The sequence below is a fragment of the Ambystoma mexicanum genome, chromosome 6q (assembly GCF_040938575.1).
Source record: "Ambystoma mexicanum isolate Mex_15411 chromosome 6q, UKY_AmexF1_1, whole genome shotgun sequence".
NCBI lineage: Eukaryota > Metazoa > Chordata > Amphibia > Caudata > Ambystomatidae > Ambystoma > Ambystoma mexicanum.
In genome coordinates, this window is record NC_090937.1 from 907,270,859 (window position 1) to 907,283,905 (window position 13,047).

The 13,047-nt window shown below is 47.4% G+C and overlaps 1 protein-coding gene across 2 annotated transcripts in view; it reads left to right on the forward strand.

The window, feature by feature from the left end:
• GALNT7 (polypeptide N-acetylgalactosaminyltransferase 7) overlaps positions 1-13,047 on the forward strand; it is an 800,303-nt gene that overhangs the window by 647,743 nt on the left and 139,513 nt on the right. For both annotated transcript variants that reach the window (XM_069631418.1, XM_069631417.1), the window contains exon 10: positions 142-240. In XM_069631418.1, the coding sequence (XP_069487519.1) occupies positions 142-240 (99 nt within the window). The remainder of the gene's footprint in view (positions 1-141; positions 241-13,047) is intronic.

Sequence of the window (13,047 nt, forward strand, 5' to 3'; positions counted from 1 at the left end):
ACAGACTGCCATACACTTGTCAACTGTCTTGCATTCTTTCTAAAGTCTTTGTTTGGATTCACAAGTTCAATCTTGCTATTTAACTGATGCAATTCTTGAAGGAATACAATGTTAAACATCATGATTCTTTGTCTATTTCAGATTAGAGCTGTTGATACTGTATACTGTATAGATAGCATGGGGCACACAAATGGTGGATTTGTGGAACTTGGACCCTGTCACAGAATGGGTGGAAATCAGGTACGCACGTTTTAATTGTGACAGTCATGCTTTAATCAGAGTTTTTTTCACATAAATATAATTATTCTAAAATGTAGAAAGTTTGGTGTCATTGGGCTGTCTTGACTTTTTTAGAAGTCTTCAAAGGAGGTAAGAGCAAATGAAAGACAAACGATGAGAACATTTAGCAAATTGGAAAATAAGCTTTGTAGTGTTCTTTAATGTTTGTGATTGAATTTAGTTGTGAGTAGGGACATGCTGTTTCCTACTCAAGTCTAAATTCCTAACTTCTGTCCTTTTAAGAGCCTGGCGTGTGATCATGAGCTAGGTGGCCCTGATGATCCCTTGGCACCTCTCACAGCATGCTGCTTCTGAACTCCCAAAATAGTTTCTGCCTTGAGTCCAGGACATCAGAATGGTTGCTGGCCCCTGCATAGCACTTGCTTGGTAGATGTATGAAACTACACTGAATCAACATGACGGACATGGAAATATCATATTACGAGGGAAAGCAAAAAATGTCAAGTCCCCCTAGATGCTCCTGTCTACAGCGGAAAGCCACAAGGGTAAGACCTTTCCAAAATTCTTCCCACATTTACATGGGCTAGAACCTACAAATGGCCCACACTCCACACGCACAGGTATCCTGTATGCCATGGAGAAAGTGTACAATCATTCAACACAGTCGCCATCATACTTACAGGGACCACTGAACATCAATAACAGTGCCAAACCTGCCACACCTGGGGATATTGCATCCACTCTTGCACCTGTGTTTGCGACACACAGACTCATTCTCCCCTTTCACAAGCCATGCACTGCCATCTCTCAGCGATCACAGAGCCATACCACAGGACTGACACCCTGGGACACACCATAAGGATCCTGGTGAGCGCATTCTAGGCACACACATGACCACAGACTAACCTAACTTCAGTGGTCATACATGACATCAGTTTACAAAACCTACATTTGCCTTACGATATATTTCATCCAAAAACATTGAGAGGTGTCTCATTAGCAAATTGCTCATGGTCGTAACACTAATGGATACCCATATAATACCCATAAACACGTCCTAGAATAACATGGAAGACAGGTGCCTGATGCAGTGGGTAACGCTGTCCAAGTTCACTTTATAGCCACACCACATCACCATTGTTCAACGTAACAATGGCCCACAATCTAATCTGGCATTAACGTAACACTTAGAAACCTTGACCAGTAAATGAGACTACAACATACAACTGGCATACTACAATCATGCGGCCTCTGAGATTTATATAATTGACTTCTATCAACTGGTGCTAAACTGTAGCTATTTAAACCCACCAAAAAATGTTTGCCAACACGTTTTAGGATCTTATTTATGGGCATACAACTGTTTGATGGGAAGTTGTTCCATTCCAATCATACACCACATTGAAATGTAGTGCTAACAGCCAATTTGTGGTATGCAGATATAAAAACGCGGCACAAATGTCGCCTGTAAAAATAATCATGGCAAAAATGCTGTGGTTTGACCCATTTATCTCAAGCTCTGGTTCTCTCTAGCTTGGACTATTGTAACAGCCTCTTTCTAAATCTACCTGCCTCTACTCTCCACCCTCTGCAACTGATCCAGAACAGGACTGCGAGACTTGTCCTTGGCCTCAAGCCCTGGGATCGTATCTCTCCAGCTCTGAAATCTCTCCACTGGCTCCCAGTGGATGCAAGGATTCAAAACCCTCTGCATTGTCCACAAGGCTTTCTGGGGCCTGGGTCCAAAATACCTTCAGCTATCCCTCCGCAAATACTTCCCCTCTCGAGCTCTTCGCTCCTCTACCTCCAACTCACTCAGGGTCAGTCGTTTTTCTAAGAAACGAGCTGGGGGTAGATCTCTGTCTTCGGCTGGGGCCTCCCTCTGGAACAGCCTCCCTGCCACTCTAAAACTTGAGGAGAACAATCTCTGGTTCCGGAAGCACCTCAAGACCTTCCTCTTTTCTTCTGCCTTCGCTCCCCCTCTCTCCTGCTGATCTGTTCTCCCAAATAGGAGGTCAGACTTTAGCCAGGCATAGGAGACTGATTTCCAACGTCTCCTCCATCTGAACTTTTATCCTGTGTTTTCTACACTCATTGGCATGAAACATTTTTTCTCACTAACAAACTGCCAATTAAAATGTACAAATGAATGCTGTATTTACAATGCCTTTGACTTTTACATTGATGTCATAGTGAATGTTTAACTATGCTTCTGTGTTCCACAATGGACATTATAGATTGTCATATATAAAAGAAATCTACTAAAATGCTTTGTACAAAGAAAATAAGCATCAGCTAAATTAATAAAAAGCTGCTAATTTTGTATAAAAGAATTGGAATTTTGTACATGATCACTGTATTCGAGATATCTGTTTGATAGCAGCAAGCATGCTTTTTCCTCCAACGGTTGCCCAAACTGCACGGGCACCCATAACGGTCTAAAACCAGTGTGCACTGAATCCACCCTGCGCACCCCTAAGATCCATAGAGGGTAGGACAACCCCCTTGTTATAGATCTGTTCTCTCTTGGCACCGTGCACCTGGCCACCCTCTGTCTTTTGGGCCCAGGTACCTGCTCATCCTGCCACCCTCCCGCACTGCCACCGGGCCACCCCTTGCACTGGGGTCTGTATCTGTACCCATACAGCCCCCCTTTTTCTTCCTGCACTTATCAGACCTACCCTGTCTGCTGCCTTAAACCTAGCACTTGCAAATTGCTGGCTACATTACCACTGTTATGTTGCCTTTATTATTTATTTATTGTTATTTATCTGTTTCTCCTCTGCTTCGCACTTTCCACCTCTCCCCCCTTCCATGCACTTTTCCCCTCCCCCCTCTCCCATGCACTTGCGCATTCTCAATGTCACTGGGCCTAGTAAGATTGCTGTTTTGTTCTCCCCTGTTCCCCTCCCTTGCCTTTTCGTGCTCTGAAAAACCTGTGTACGAGCGCAATAGAAATAAAATATCAATCGATCAATCATTAAAGGTGTACCCCATTACACCATTTAAGCGAAGCAGGTGTTGCGGGGGTGGCCCCCGCTCACCTTAAATGGTATAATGGGTACGGGGGTGGCGGTGGTGTCCCCTGCATCCTTTACATGGATTGCGGTGGCAAAACCAATGCCTTTTTGCCACAATATTTTGTGTTCACAGCCATTTTTGCCACGATTTGCCCAATTTGGGCACAGACATAACCCTCACTCACACAGTATTTTCTGTGATCATCTTATCTCTGCGAATGCAGGCCATGGTGTCTGAAACAAAAACAGTACCTTGATAGGAATGTAGCCTTGGCAGTGATGGTGCACGACACCCATCTTAATAAAGAAACAGCCGCCTTTGTAGAGCACAGGAGCACTAACAGAATGTTCTCTATGGAACTTCCAATTTGAGGATTTTCCCTCTTTTACCTTCCTTAAAATGTGGAAACTATTGGAGTAGCGCACACGCAAACTAGACGGTGCACTTGAACCTGGGGCATGAACACAAGTAATGTCAGATTCCATGACATCATCAGTCATGGAATTTGGTTACTCTGTGTGGTTCCGTCTTTCCCCTCCATGCACAGAAACCGAACATTTATGCTTCTACTCATCCAAGCGCTCTCAGTCGCGCTGTGGAAGTTGTAAGGGATCAAGAGTAAGACTCAAGAGACAGTGGCATTTCCGGTGTTGGTTAAAGACATTTATTAATAAAATAAGAGGGTTTTGGAGAAATCCTAGCTATCCCTAACTATAAGGGCGGGGGGGATTCCCTGCCTCAACAAAACGAAGGAACACCTGTGTCAGAATGTCCAAATCAAAAGAGTTATCTGTCCTGTGTCCAAAATCCTAAGCTGACCCTTGCACACTAAACGCTATACAACGTGAAAATGGGGATGTCTTTTAGCTGAACACCTGCAGATTTTTCTCAAATTTTCAAACACAAAGTTCTTAAAGCGCAGAAAAGAAAAACAAAGTTCTGCCAGGAAAGGGTCCTTCCCTTCCCTGAGATTTCTCTGGCTTTTCAATGTCACTTTAATATACTCCACACTCTCAAGGGGGACGACACTTCCCCTGAGTTCCCTTCAGTTTCACAGTTCAACAATGTTCACACTCCAAAGGGGTATGGTTCTTCCCTTTGAGACTTTCTCAATTTCCACAAGTCAAGGCAATGTTCACACTTCCCTTTTGAGATGTTCACCTTCAGTTCACATGCAAGGTGGATTTGTCTCCTTTTCTGCAGTGCCTGGTTTACTCTTCTGCCATAGATTTTTACATTCAGCTCATGCAGGGACTTTTCCCCTTTTTCTCCAATGCCTGGTTTACTCTCCTCCCAGGGCTTTTTCAGGCAATTCAATATTTTGTGGCAAATCCCAGATTTACACTGCTTATCGTTAATCACTTTCTCTTGCACCCAGTTAATTATAAGTTTCATACACTGGGTCAGCAACTATGTCTCAGCAGTTCTTAATGTCCCAGCGCTCCTGTTTGCACTCCCTTGATGTGTTAACGGTATGTGGCATTCACCCTGAAGCGCCCCAGTGTCCCAATCTCCTTGTCTGGGCTTACCGGTCTCTGTTAGTGGCTTTGGTGTCCCTCGTGTTTCAGTCTCACCATTGTCACTGCAGCCTACTCACGGGCTGGGAGCATGTTCCCTCGGCTCTGTGGGTCCGGTCTAGAAGCAGCATTGCCTTGTCACAGTCTGGAAGGAGAGATTGAAAGAAGTTGCTCACAAAAATGTGTAGGGCCTGGTCGGGAATTGTCGCCGGAACCCCTCTAATCCGAATGTTGTTCCTGTGGGCCTTTTTCTCAATGTCCTCTTGTTTACGCAGCATAGCCTCATTTTTCTCCTCCAGGACCTGTAGTTTTCTTAGTAAGTCTGTAAATTGGGCCGCGTGATATAGGAACTGGTCTTCGGTTTCACTGATCCTGTGCTCTAGTTCCCCCATCCGGTTGTCTAAGCCCTCCACTCTGGTAGAGACTTCTGTCATGCAACTTCGAAATTCAGACTTTATGTCCACCAGGAGGGATTGAATGTCTTCTTTCGGGGCCCAGTGACCTGTAGGTCTCTCCGGGGAGTGGGTTAATGGGCGGCCAATCTCGGACTTCTTGCTTTTGTCCTGCGGCAGTAGCATGGTGGCGATGCCCGCCGATTTATGGGGTTTCTGATGTTTTGACATTCCGGCTGAGCTGACTAAGTTGGGCTTGCTGGTTTTCTTTTTTGGTAGGGTTGGGTACTCTGAGTGCTATGCCCAAGTAGTGGTGGGCTGGAGGGTCCTTTATTGCCCTGTGTCTTTGCTGGCTAAGCCGATGCTTAGGTTGTCGGTGGCAGTGGCTAGTGGGCCTGTTTCTGCAGGCTCCCTGGGGTGGTAGAGGTGAAGGGGTAGGAGAAAGCTTTTGGTTGCTCTGGGTCGGGGCTCCACTTCCCTGTATGTGTAGTTGGGGTGCTTTGAGCTGGTTCTGATACTCCCCCCGACTTCTTTCTTTCCACCACAAGGGTTCCAACTCTCTATTGCACTATGGCCCCTTTATGGCTTCTGGGTTGGCTGGGTGGCAGTAATTTTGCCTGCTGCTGCGGGTTTGGTAGCAGGCCGCATGGAATATGTCCCCTTTGTCCTCCGTTGGAATTGCTGGTGTCAGGTAAACTGCTTGAAGGGCCCAGAGTGTGTGTGGTTGTTTTCTCTCTGCTGCGAGGCCTGATGTTGCGGTGTAGGGATGCTGACCCCAATTGGCTCTCCGCTCCCCATTCAAGGCGGGGGGTGTATGCTTTCTCTGCCAGGGAGGAACCTCCAGGCAGCGTGACTTATCTGTGGAGCTGTCGCAGATGTTGCAGGCTGTCGCTAGGTTGGGCTCTCTCTCCGGGGAGCAGTTGTTGTCCGGGCGGCTAGCACTGCGATGGAGCGTTATCACAAGTCATAATAAAGTGCAAGTGCAAACTAGCAGCTGGATGAAAGTGCATCAAACAAGATAGCAGCTGAGAGTGGAAATAAATTGCAAATGCTTGATAGCAACGTGATAATCAATTGCTGTCGTCAATGGCAAGATAGACCGTTGAAAAATCAAATTGATAATGCAAAGGTCCTGAGCCATGAAATGATGATTGAGCACAACATTAAAACTGAATTTGAATGACTACAATGTATAAAAAGACATGAACAATCATAATGAGATATATATATTTTTGATGTTTGTTAATCTGCTTAGAATCACATGCTGTGCATAGTCCGACATCCAGTGGTCACTGCGGAGTATTGCATTTTGTTTTTCGTAGTCAAAAAGGGGTCGTCGACAAGGCGTGTCTGTAACACTATACCTATAGTGACGTGCGGTGTACCCACAATCCCTCACGCGTCGAGGTCCCTCAGATTGTTTTTTCCGCCCAGATATTGGTCTCCTTTACGCAGAGCTCCTTGAAGAGAAATTGCAAATTCATTTACTCGACCCTTGGTCGTTGTTTATTAATATCCATTACATAGATCCCTCCCTCGACGTAGCTGAGAAGCTGTTTCCTCCGCCGAGCAAGAATTTCGACGGCAGAGACGAGTCGGAGGAGATCCTTCGGTGCTGCCGAACACGTGGCCTGGCCCTGCCGGCCATAACATAGTAGGGAGAGTGGGGTCGTGGGACATTTTTTGTTTCCCCTCTGAGAATGCCTTTCCCTTTCCCCTTCCTTTCCCTCGGGGTTGTTATCACAACTAAATATTTCCTCGGCTATGGAGAGGATATCCTTTAGGTTTTGCCCGCGGTGCAAGGGCAAGTTCACCTGGAAAGACGAGCATAAACGGTGTAACCTTTGCTTGCCCCTCGATCTCGGCCGCCGCAGAAAGTGACGAGGAACGTGATAACCCGACATCCGCTTCGGAAGTCGTACACCCCTCGAAGGAGCGCTCGTGCTCCTCGTCGTCTGTCCCCGGCCCTGAAAAGCTCGGCTCACGCCCTGCTTATGGGGATGAACACCCCGGCCACACTGACGCACACAAAAGACACTCTCATAAACACACAACCCACGGCTCTTCTTCGTCAAAGACGAAGAAACCATCAGCGCCATCGGAGACGCAGGTTCCACCGGCGTCCTCCTCAGACCATAAGGGTCTTAAGCCCCACTCGCAACCGCAAATGCGACCAGCGACTGGGCTTTCCATAGACAAGGGCGCTACCCCCAAACCTCCAGACGAAGCGCTCCGTCCGAGATCACCCGTCGAAGTAGAACACGCGACGCCCGTAACGTCGAGACCAGAGCCCTGGTCAGACAAATTAATCGGCGAGAGCATGGAAAGGATCGTATCCACTGATAGCCAGAGGCGGACGCCGAAAGACACGTCGAATACCGCTCAGAAGGCTAGAGAAACGCCGAAAAGGCCGGAAAGAAGACAGGAACTTCCCCCTTCATCTAGAGGGACTCCTAGCCTGCCGGAAGGCTTTTCAGACGGCGACGGAGACCTTTCTTTGACGTTATGGGAGAGGTTGAAGCGTTTCAGGCCGAATACCCTATTCCCCCCTGCCCCCAGACCGCCCAGGGGTACCTCAGGAGACCCTGGAGAGACTCCAGTTCTGTATGGAGAAGATGAAGAGGTTTATGGAGACCCAAAACCTACCAACACCCAAGAGGGCAAGAGAGGGACCTCAGGAGGACCCCAGGGCTAAATTTCCTAGGTTGTTTAATCCCTCCCAAGAGGATGTAAATTTATATGACCTCACTGGAGAGGACCCCCTCTTCCAGGAGGAGGACGAATTTTTAGGCAACGAAGAGGAACAAAACCCAGAGTAGGAGGGTCTTGAAGGGAATACAGATATAGGTGACGGGGGCTTTGGAGAAGACCCAGAGGAGGGTACTTCACAGCCCTGGCAGTCCCCATCAGCGTTTTCTGACCCTGATGCCCTAAACCTGTCCCCTCCCAAGGACTCACCCAATAGGAACACGTCACCTATAGACGATCAACCTACATTTAATGCACTACTACGCAAGGCAGCAGCGCATTTCGAAATAGACACTGGGGAGATTTCTCCTGACATCGACTTTGTGGAGAGGGTAATAAAGGAGAAACCCCCTGTCAGCCAAACCATTCCCCTCCTCGCCTCAATAAGAAGACGAATTATCCCTTCACTATCTACCGCCGCGTTGGTCAGAGGGGTCAACCCGAGGATAGAAAAACTATTCAGTCCCTCTCCTTCAGACCCGTTGTACGTCAGGGGCCACTCTGTACCAGACTCCCTAGTGGTGACAAATACAAGAAAAAGAGCAGGGGTCCCGCTGTCAACCAGCGAGGCACCACCAGATAAAGAAGGCAAAAAATTGTATGCCCTAGGGAAAAGGATCACAGCCTCTGCTGCTTTTTCCGCAAGGATTGCAAACAACAACTCCTTACTAGCAAGTTACGCAGATGCACAATGGAGCAATCTACGTAAAGACGTCGAGGAGGTGCCAGAACCCCTACGTACACGGCTTCTGGCCACAATTACTGAAGGGACTCTGGTCAACCAAAGCATCGTGAAAAACACTCTGGATGCTGCAGAAACGGCTGGCCGTTCCCTAGTACAAGGAATACTCCTCAAACGTCATGTCTGACTGCGTAATTCGGTGTTTAAACCTGAAACACAAGCATCTCTAATCAACAAGCCCATAGAAGATGCCAACCTTTTTGGGAAAGCGGCTGATGAGGCACTTGAAACGGCAAAGAAAGAGTTTGACACCATCAAAACCCTACACCAGATTTCTAGGCCTCCTAACAGACGTGGCTATGGCAATAGGCGCTTTTTTCGAGCCCAACGCCACAGCAAAATCAGCAGCAGTACTCTGCAAACAACTGGTCCTCTAACCAAGGTAACAGTGGACAATACAACCAGAGGGGACAACGCCGTGGCAAAGGGAGAGGTCAGGGTTCCACCACAAAGGCTCCCAAGCCACCAACACTAAATGCCTCGAAGATTCGGGTCCCTCCCATGCAACGCCGGTCGGGGGCAAATTAACATCCTTTCTTCCAGCATGGGAGGGAATAACATCAGACCGCTGGGTACTATCAACCATAGTCCGCGGCTACTGTATAGAATTCAACAGTTCCCCAACATACAGACCCCCAAGGGGACGACGCATGACACCGGAACACCTCGCCATCCTTCTGCAAGAAGTGGACCAGCTACTGGAAAAAGGGGGCATAGAGGTTGTGCCTCTATCTCAGGTAACGGAAGGTATTTATTCAGTGTACTTCCTTGTACCCAAAAAAGACTTAACCATGCGCCATGTACTAGATCTGCGCCCAGCGAACCAAATTTGTCAAACCTCAAAAGTTTCATATGGTGACCTTACAGGAAGTGATCCCCCTGCTATCACAAGGAGATTTCATGACAACACTGGACATGAAAGATGCATACTTTCATATTTTAATGTTGCCAGCGCACAGGAAATACCTCAGGTTCATGATAGAGGGCAAACACTACCAGCTCAGAGTGCTACCCTTCGGCATAGCATCAGCACCAAGAGTATTCACGAAAGTACTGGCAGTGGCAGCGGCCCACCTGCGCAGCTTGTCCATCCCAGTATACCCTTACCTCGACGATTGGCTCATAACAGGGGATTCTTACGAAACATGCTTCTCAAATACCCAAAAGACTGTAGACCTTTTGTTCCAACTGGGCTTCTCCATCAACGAGAAAAAGTCCAGCTTAGACCCCAGCCAAATCAAACAATTCCTAGGGGCTCTAATTCGAACAAAGGATGGCCTAGTCTTCCCCTCCAACGAGAGGGTACAAAACATGCTGTTTCAGATCCCTCAACATGTGGCAGGTCGAGAGGTGACGGTACGCACAGCAATGCGCTTGCTAGGAATGATGGCGTCATGTATTTATTTGGTACCTCACACGCGCCTGCGCATGCGCCCAATGCAGGAGTGGCTCAACAGCCAGTGGTGTCAGGCCAGCGGACAATGGGACGATCTAGTGGTGGTCTCGCAGGCCTTGGTTCTCTTGCTACGGTGGTGGTCGAAGGAAAACCTTGTAATAGGGTAACCATTCGCCACCCCCACAGTGGAAGCTAACCACAGAGGCATCCCTCACAGGATGGGGGGCTCACCTATCCCATCGGATTGCTCACGGAGTGTGGACACCGAGCGTAGCATCCAAGCAAATAAACTTACTGGAACTACTGGCCGTGTTCAAGGCAATAAAGGCCTTTCAGGCACACCTACAGGGGAAGACAGTGATGGTCCTCACGGACAGCACCACAGCCATGTACTACCTCAACAAGCAAGGGGGCACTCACTATCCAGGACTGTCCAAGCTGTCCCAGAACATCTGGAAGTGGGCTCTCAAACACAACATGTTCCTACTGTCACAACATGTACCAGGGGAACTCAACCTGCTAGCGGACTAACTCAGAAGAGACTTCCCTCTGCCCTCAGAGTACGAATGGCGGTTACACGAAGACATTGTCTTCGATCTTTTCACACAATGGGGATTCCCAGAAATAGACCTGTTCGCAACCCTGGAGAACTCACAATGCCAAGATTACGCCTCCAGGTAACCCCAGAACCAATCCAAGGGGAACGGTCTATCGATTCCATGGTCAGGGAAATTTGTTTACGCTTTCCCCCCCGACTCCCCTTCTCAACAAGATTGTGCACAAGATGCACCAGGAACAAGTTACCATGATATTAGTGGCCCCTATGTGGGCCCGGCAGCCATGGTTCGCTCACCTGATGGAGATGTCTCTATCTCCTCCAGTGAAACTCCCCTGCCCGTACAACATGCTGTCACAGGACAAGGGCAGGACACTGCATCCATGCCCTCAGACCATGAACTTAGCAGCCTGGCTCCTGAGATCATAGAATTTGGACATTTACAACTCCCGCAGAGATGCATGGACATCCTCAGGGAGGCTAGAAAGCCTAACACTCGTCACTGTTATTCTAGCAAATGGAAGAGATTTGTCATCTGGTGTAGAGGAAGAAACATCAACCCTGTTGACTGCTCTCCCACACAAATTGTTCTGTACCTGACCCATTTACTGGACTCAGGTCTAGTATTCAATTCTATTAAAGTCCACCTAGCGGCACTTTCTGCATACACCACTTCCTAACTAAAAGTGTCATGGTGGAAAGTCCCAGTTATTAAAGCCTTCATGGAGGGGGGTAAAGCGAAAACACCCTCCGATAGCAAACCCAGCTCCCGGCTGGGACCTAAATGTGGTACTTACCAGGCTCATGGGCTCACCCTTCGAACCCATGCACAAGGCAACTCTTAAAGACCTCACTCTTAAGACTGCCTTCCTAATAGCTATCACCTCCATTAGGAGAGTAAGTGAACTACAGGCTCTTTCTGTTCTAGACCCCTTTGTAACGGTTCACAAAGATAAGGTGGTTCTATGCACACACCCAAGGTTTGCACTGAAATTAATCTCGAAATTCCATGTAAACCAGTCAATAGAACTACCAACGTTCTTTCAAAACCCTTCAAATTTGGGAGAAAAAAGCCTGCATACACTTGATGTGCGCAGAGCTGTCATGTTTTATATGGAAAGAACTAGACCACTAAGAAAGACTAATCAGTTCTTTGTCTTGGTGGCAGCAGGAAGAGAGGGAGATGCAGTCTCAAAGTCCATTATATCTAGATGGATTGTTCAATGCATCACTCCCTGTTACACTCTTGCTAAGAGAGAATTACCCTTCAAGCCAAGAGTACACTCTACTCGAGGCACTGGGGCATCCATAGCATTCATTGCAAATGTTCCCCTTGAGTCCATTTGCAAAGCGGCAACCTGGAGTTCTGTACACACCTTTACAAAACATTACTGTCTAGATGCCCACTCTAGATCTGATTCCCAGGTGGGACAAGCAGTATTAAGACATCTTTTCTCTACTGTTCCTTCTCACAACCCACCTCCAACTCCGGGTACTGCTCGCTAGTCTATGCACAGCATGTGATTCTAAGCAGATTAACAAACATCAGAAGACAATGCATTACTTACCGTAAAAGCATTTCTGATGGTTGTATCTGCTTAGATTCACATGCGCCCACCCTTCCTCCCCGCTCGGATGGAAGGAACATAGACATCTTTTTATATATATCTCTCTTTTCTGTACTCACTCACGTCTAGAAGGCTCCCTGATGGCACAATAAATACAAACAGAGGGACCTCGACACGTGAGGGATTGTGGGTACACCGCACGTCACTATAGGGATAGTGTTACAGACCCGCCTTGTCGACGTTCCCTTTTCGACTACGAAAAACAAAATGCAATACTCTGCAGTGACCACTGGATGTCGGACTATGCACAGCATGTGAATCTAAGCAGATACAACCATCAGAAATGCTTTTACGGTAAGTAATGCATTGTCATATACTAGCTGTTCCCGGCGTAACATACGCCATTCTAGCATATCTTAAAGGTCAATATTGGTCGGTATTTCATACAGTCACCTCTGTCACCCTTCTTAAATATCGGAATTACTCCGAATCGCTTCCAGGAAGGGGGTGTAGGTCCCTGTGAATTATTAATGGTTATTAAAAAGGCTAAACGTATAGGAAACTGTCTTCTTTTGAATTTGAAAGGCATATTTGTACCAGATGGAGTGAGAGGTATGAACAGGGTATCTAAGTTTAATCCAGCGATTAGACGGGTCTCTATGATGTGTCTTTGTAGATGTGTAACTGTCAACCTTGTTCCATTGCAGGGTCCCTGTGCGTTTTATATGTATGGATGCACATATATGGACATTGAAAGGTGATTTGATAGGTGTGATGTCTTTTTACATATGTAGGAGCCCCAGAGGGTCAGACTGTTTCATCACCAGGAAGTGTTTGTTAGTGTTTGTTTGTGTGCTTTACAAGAAT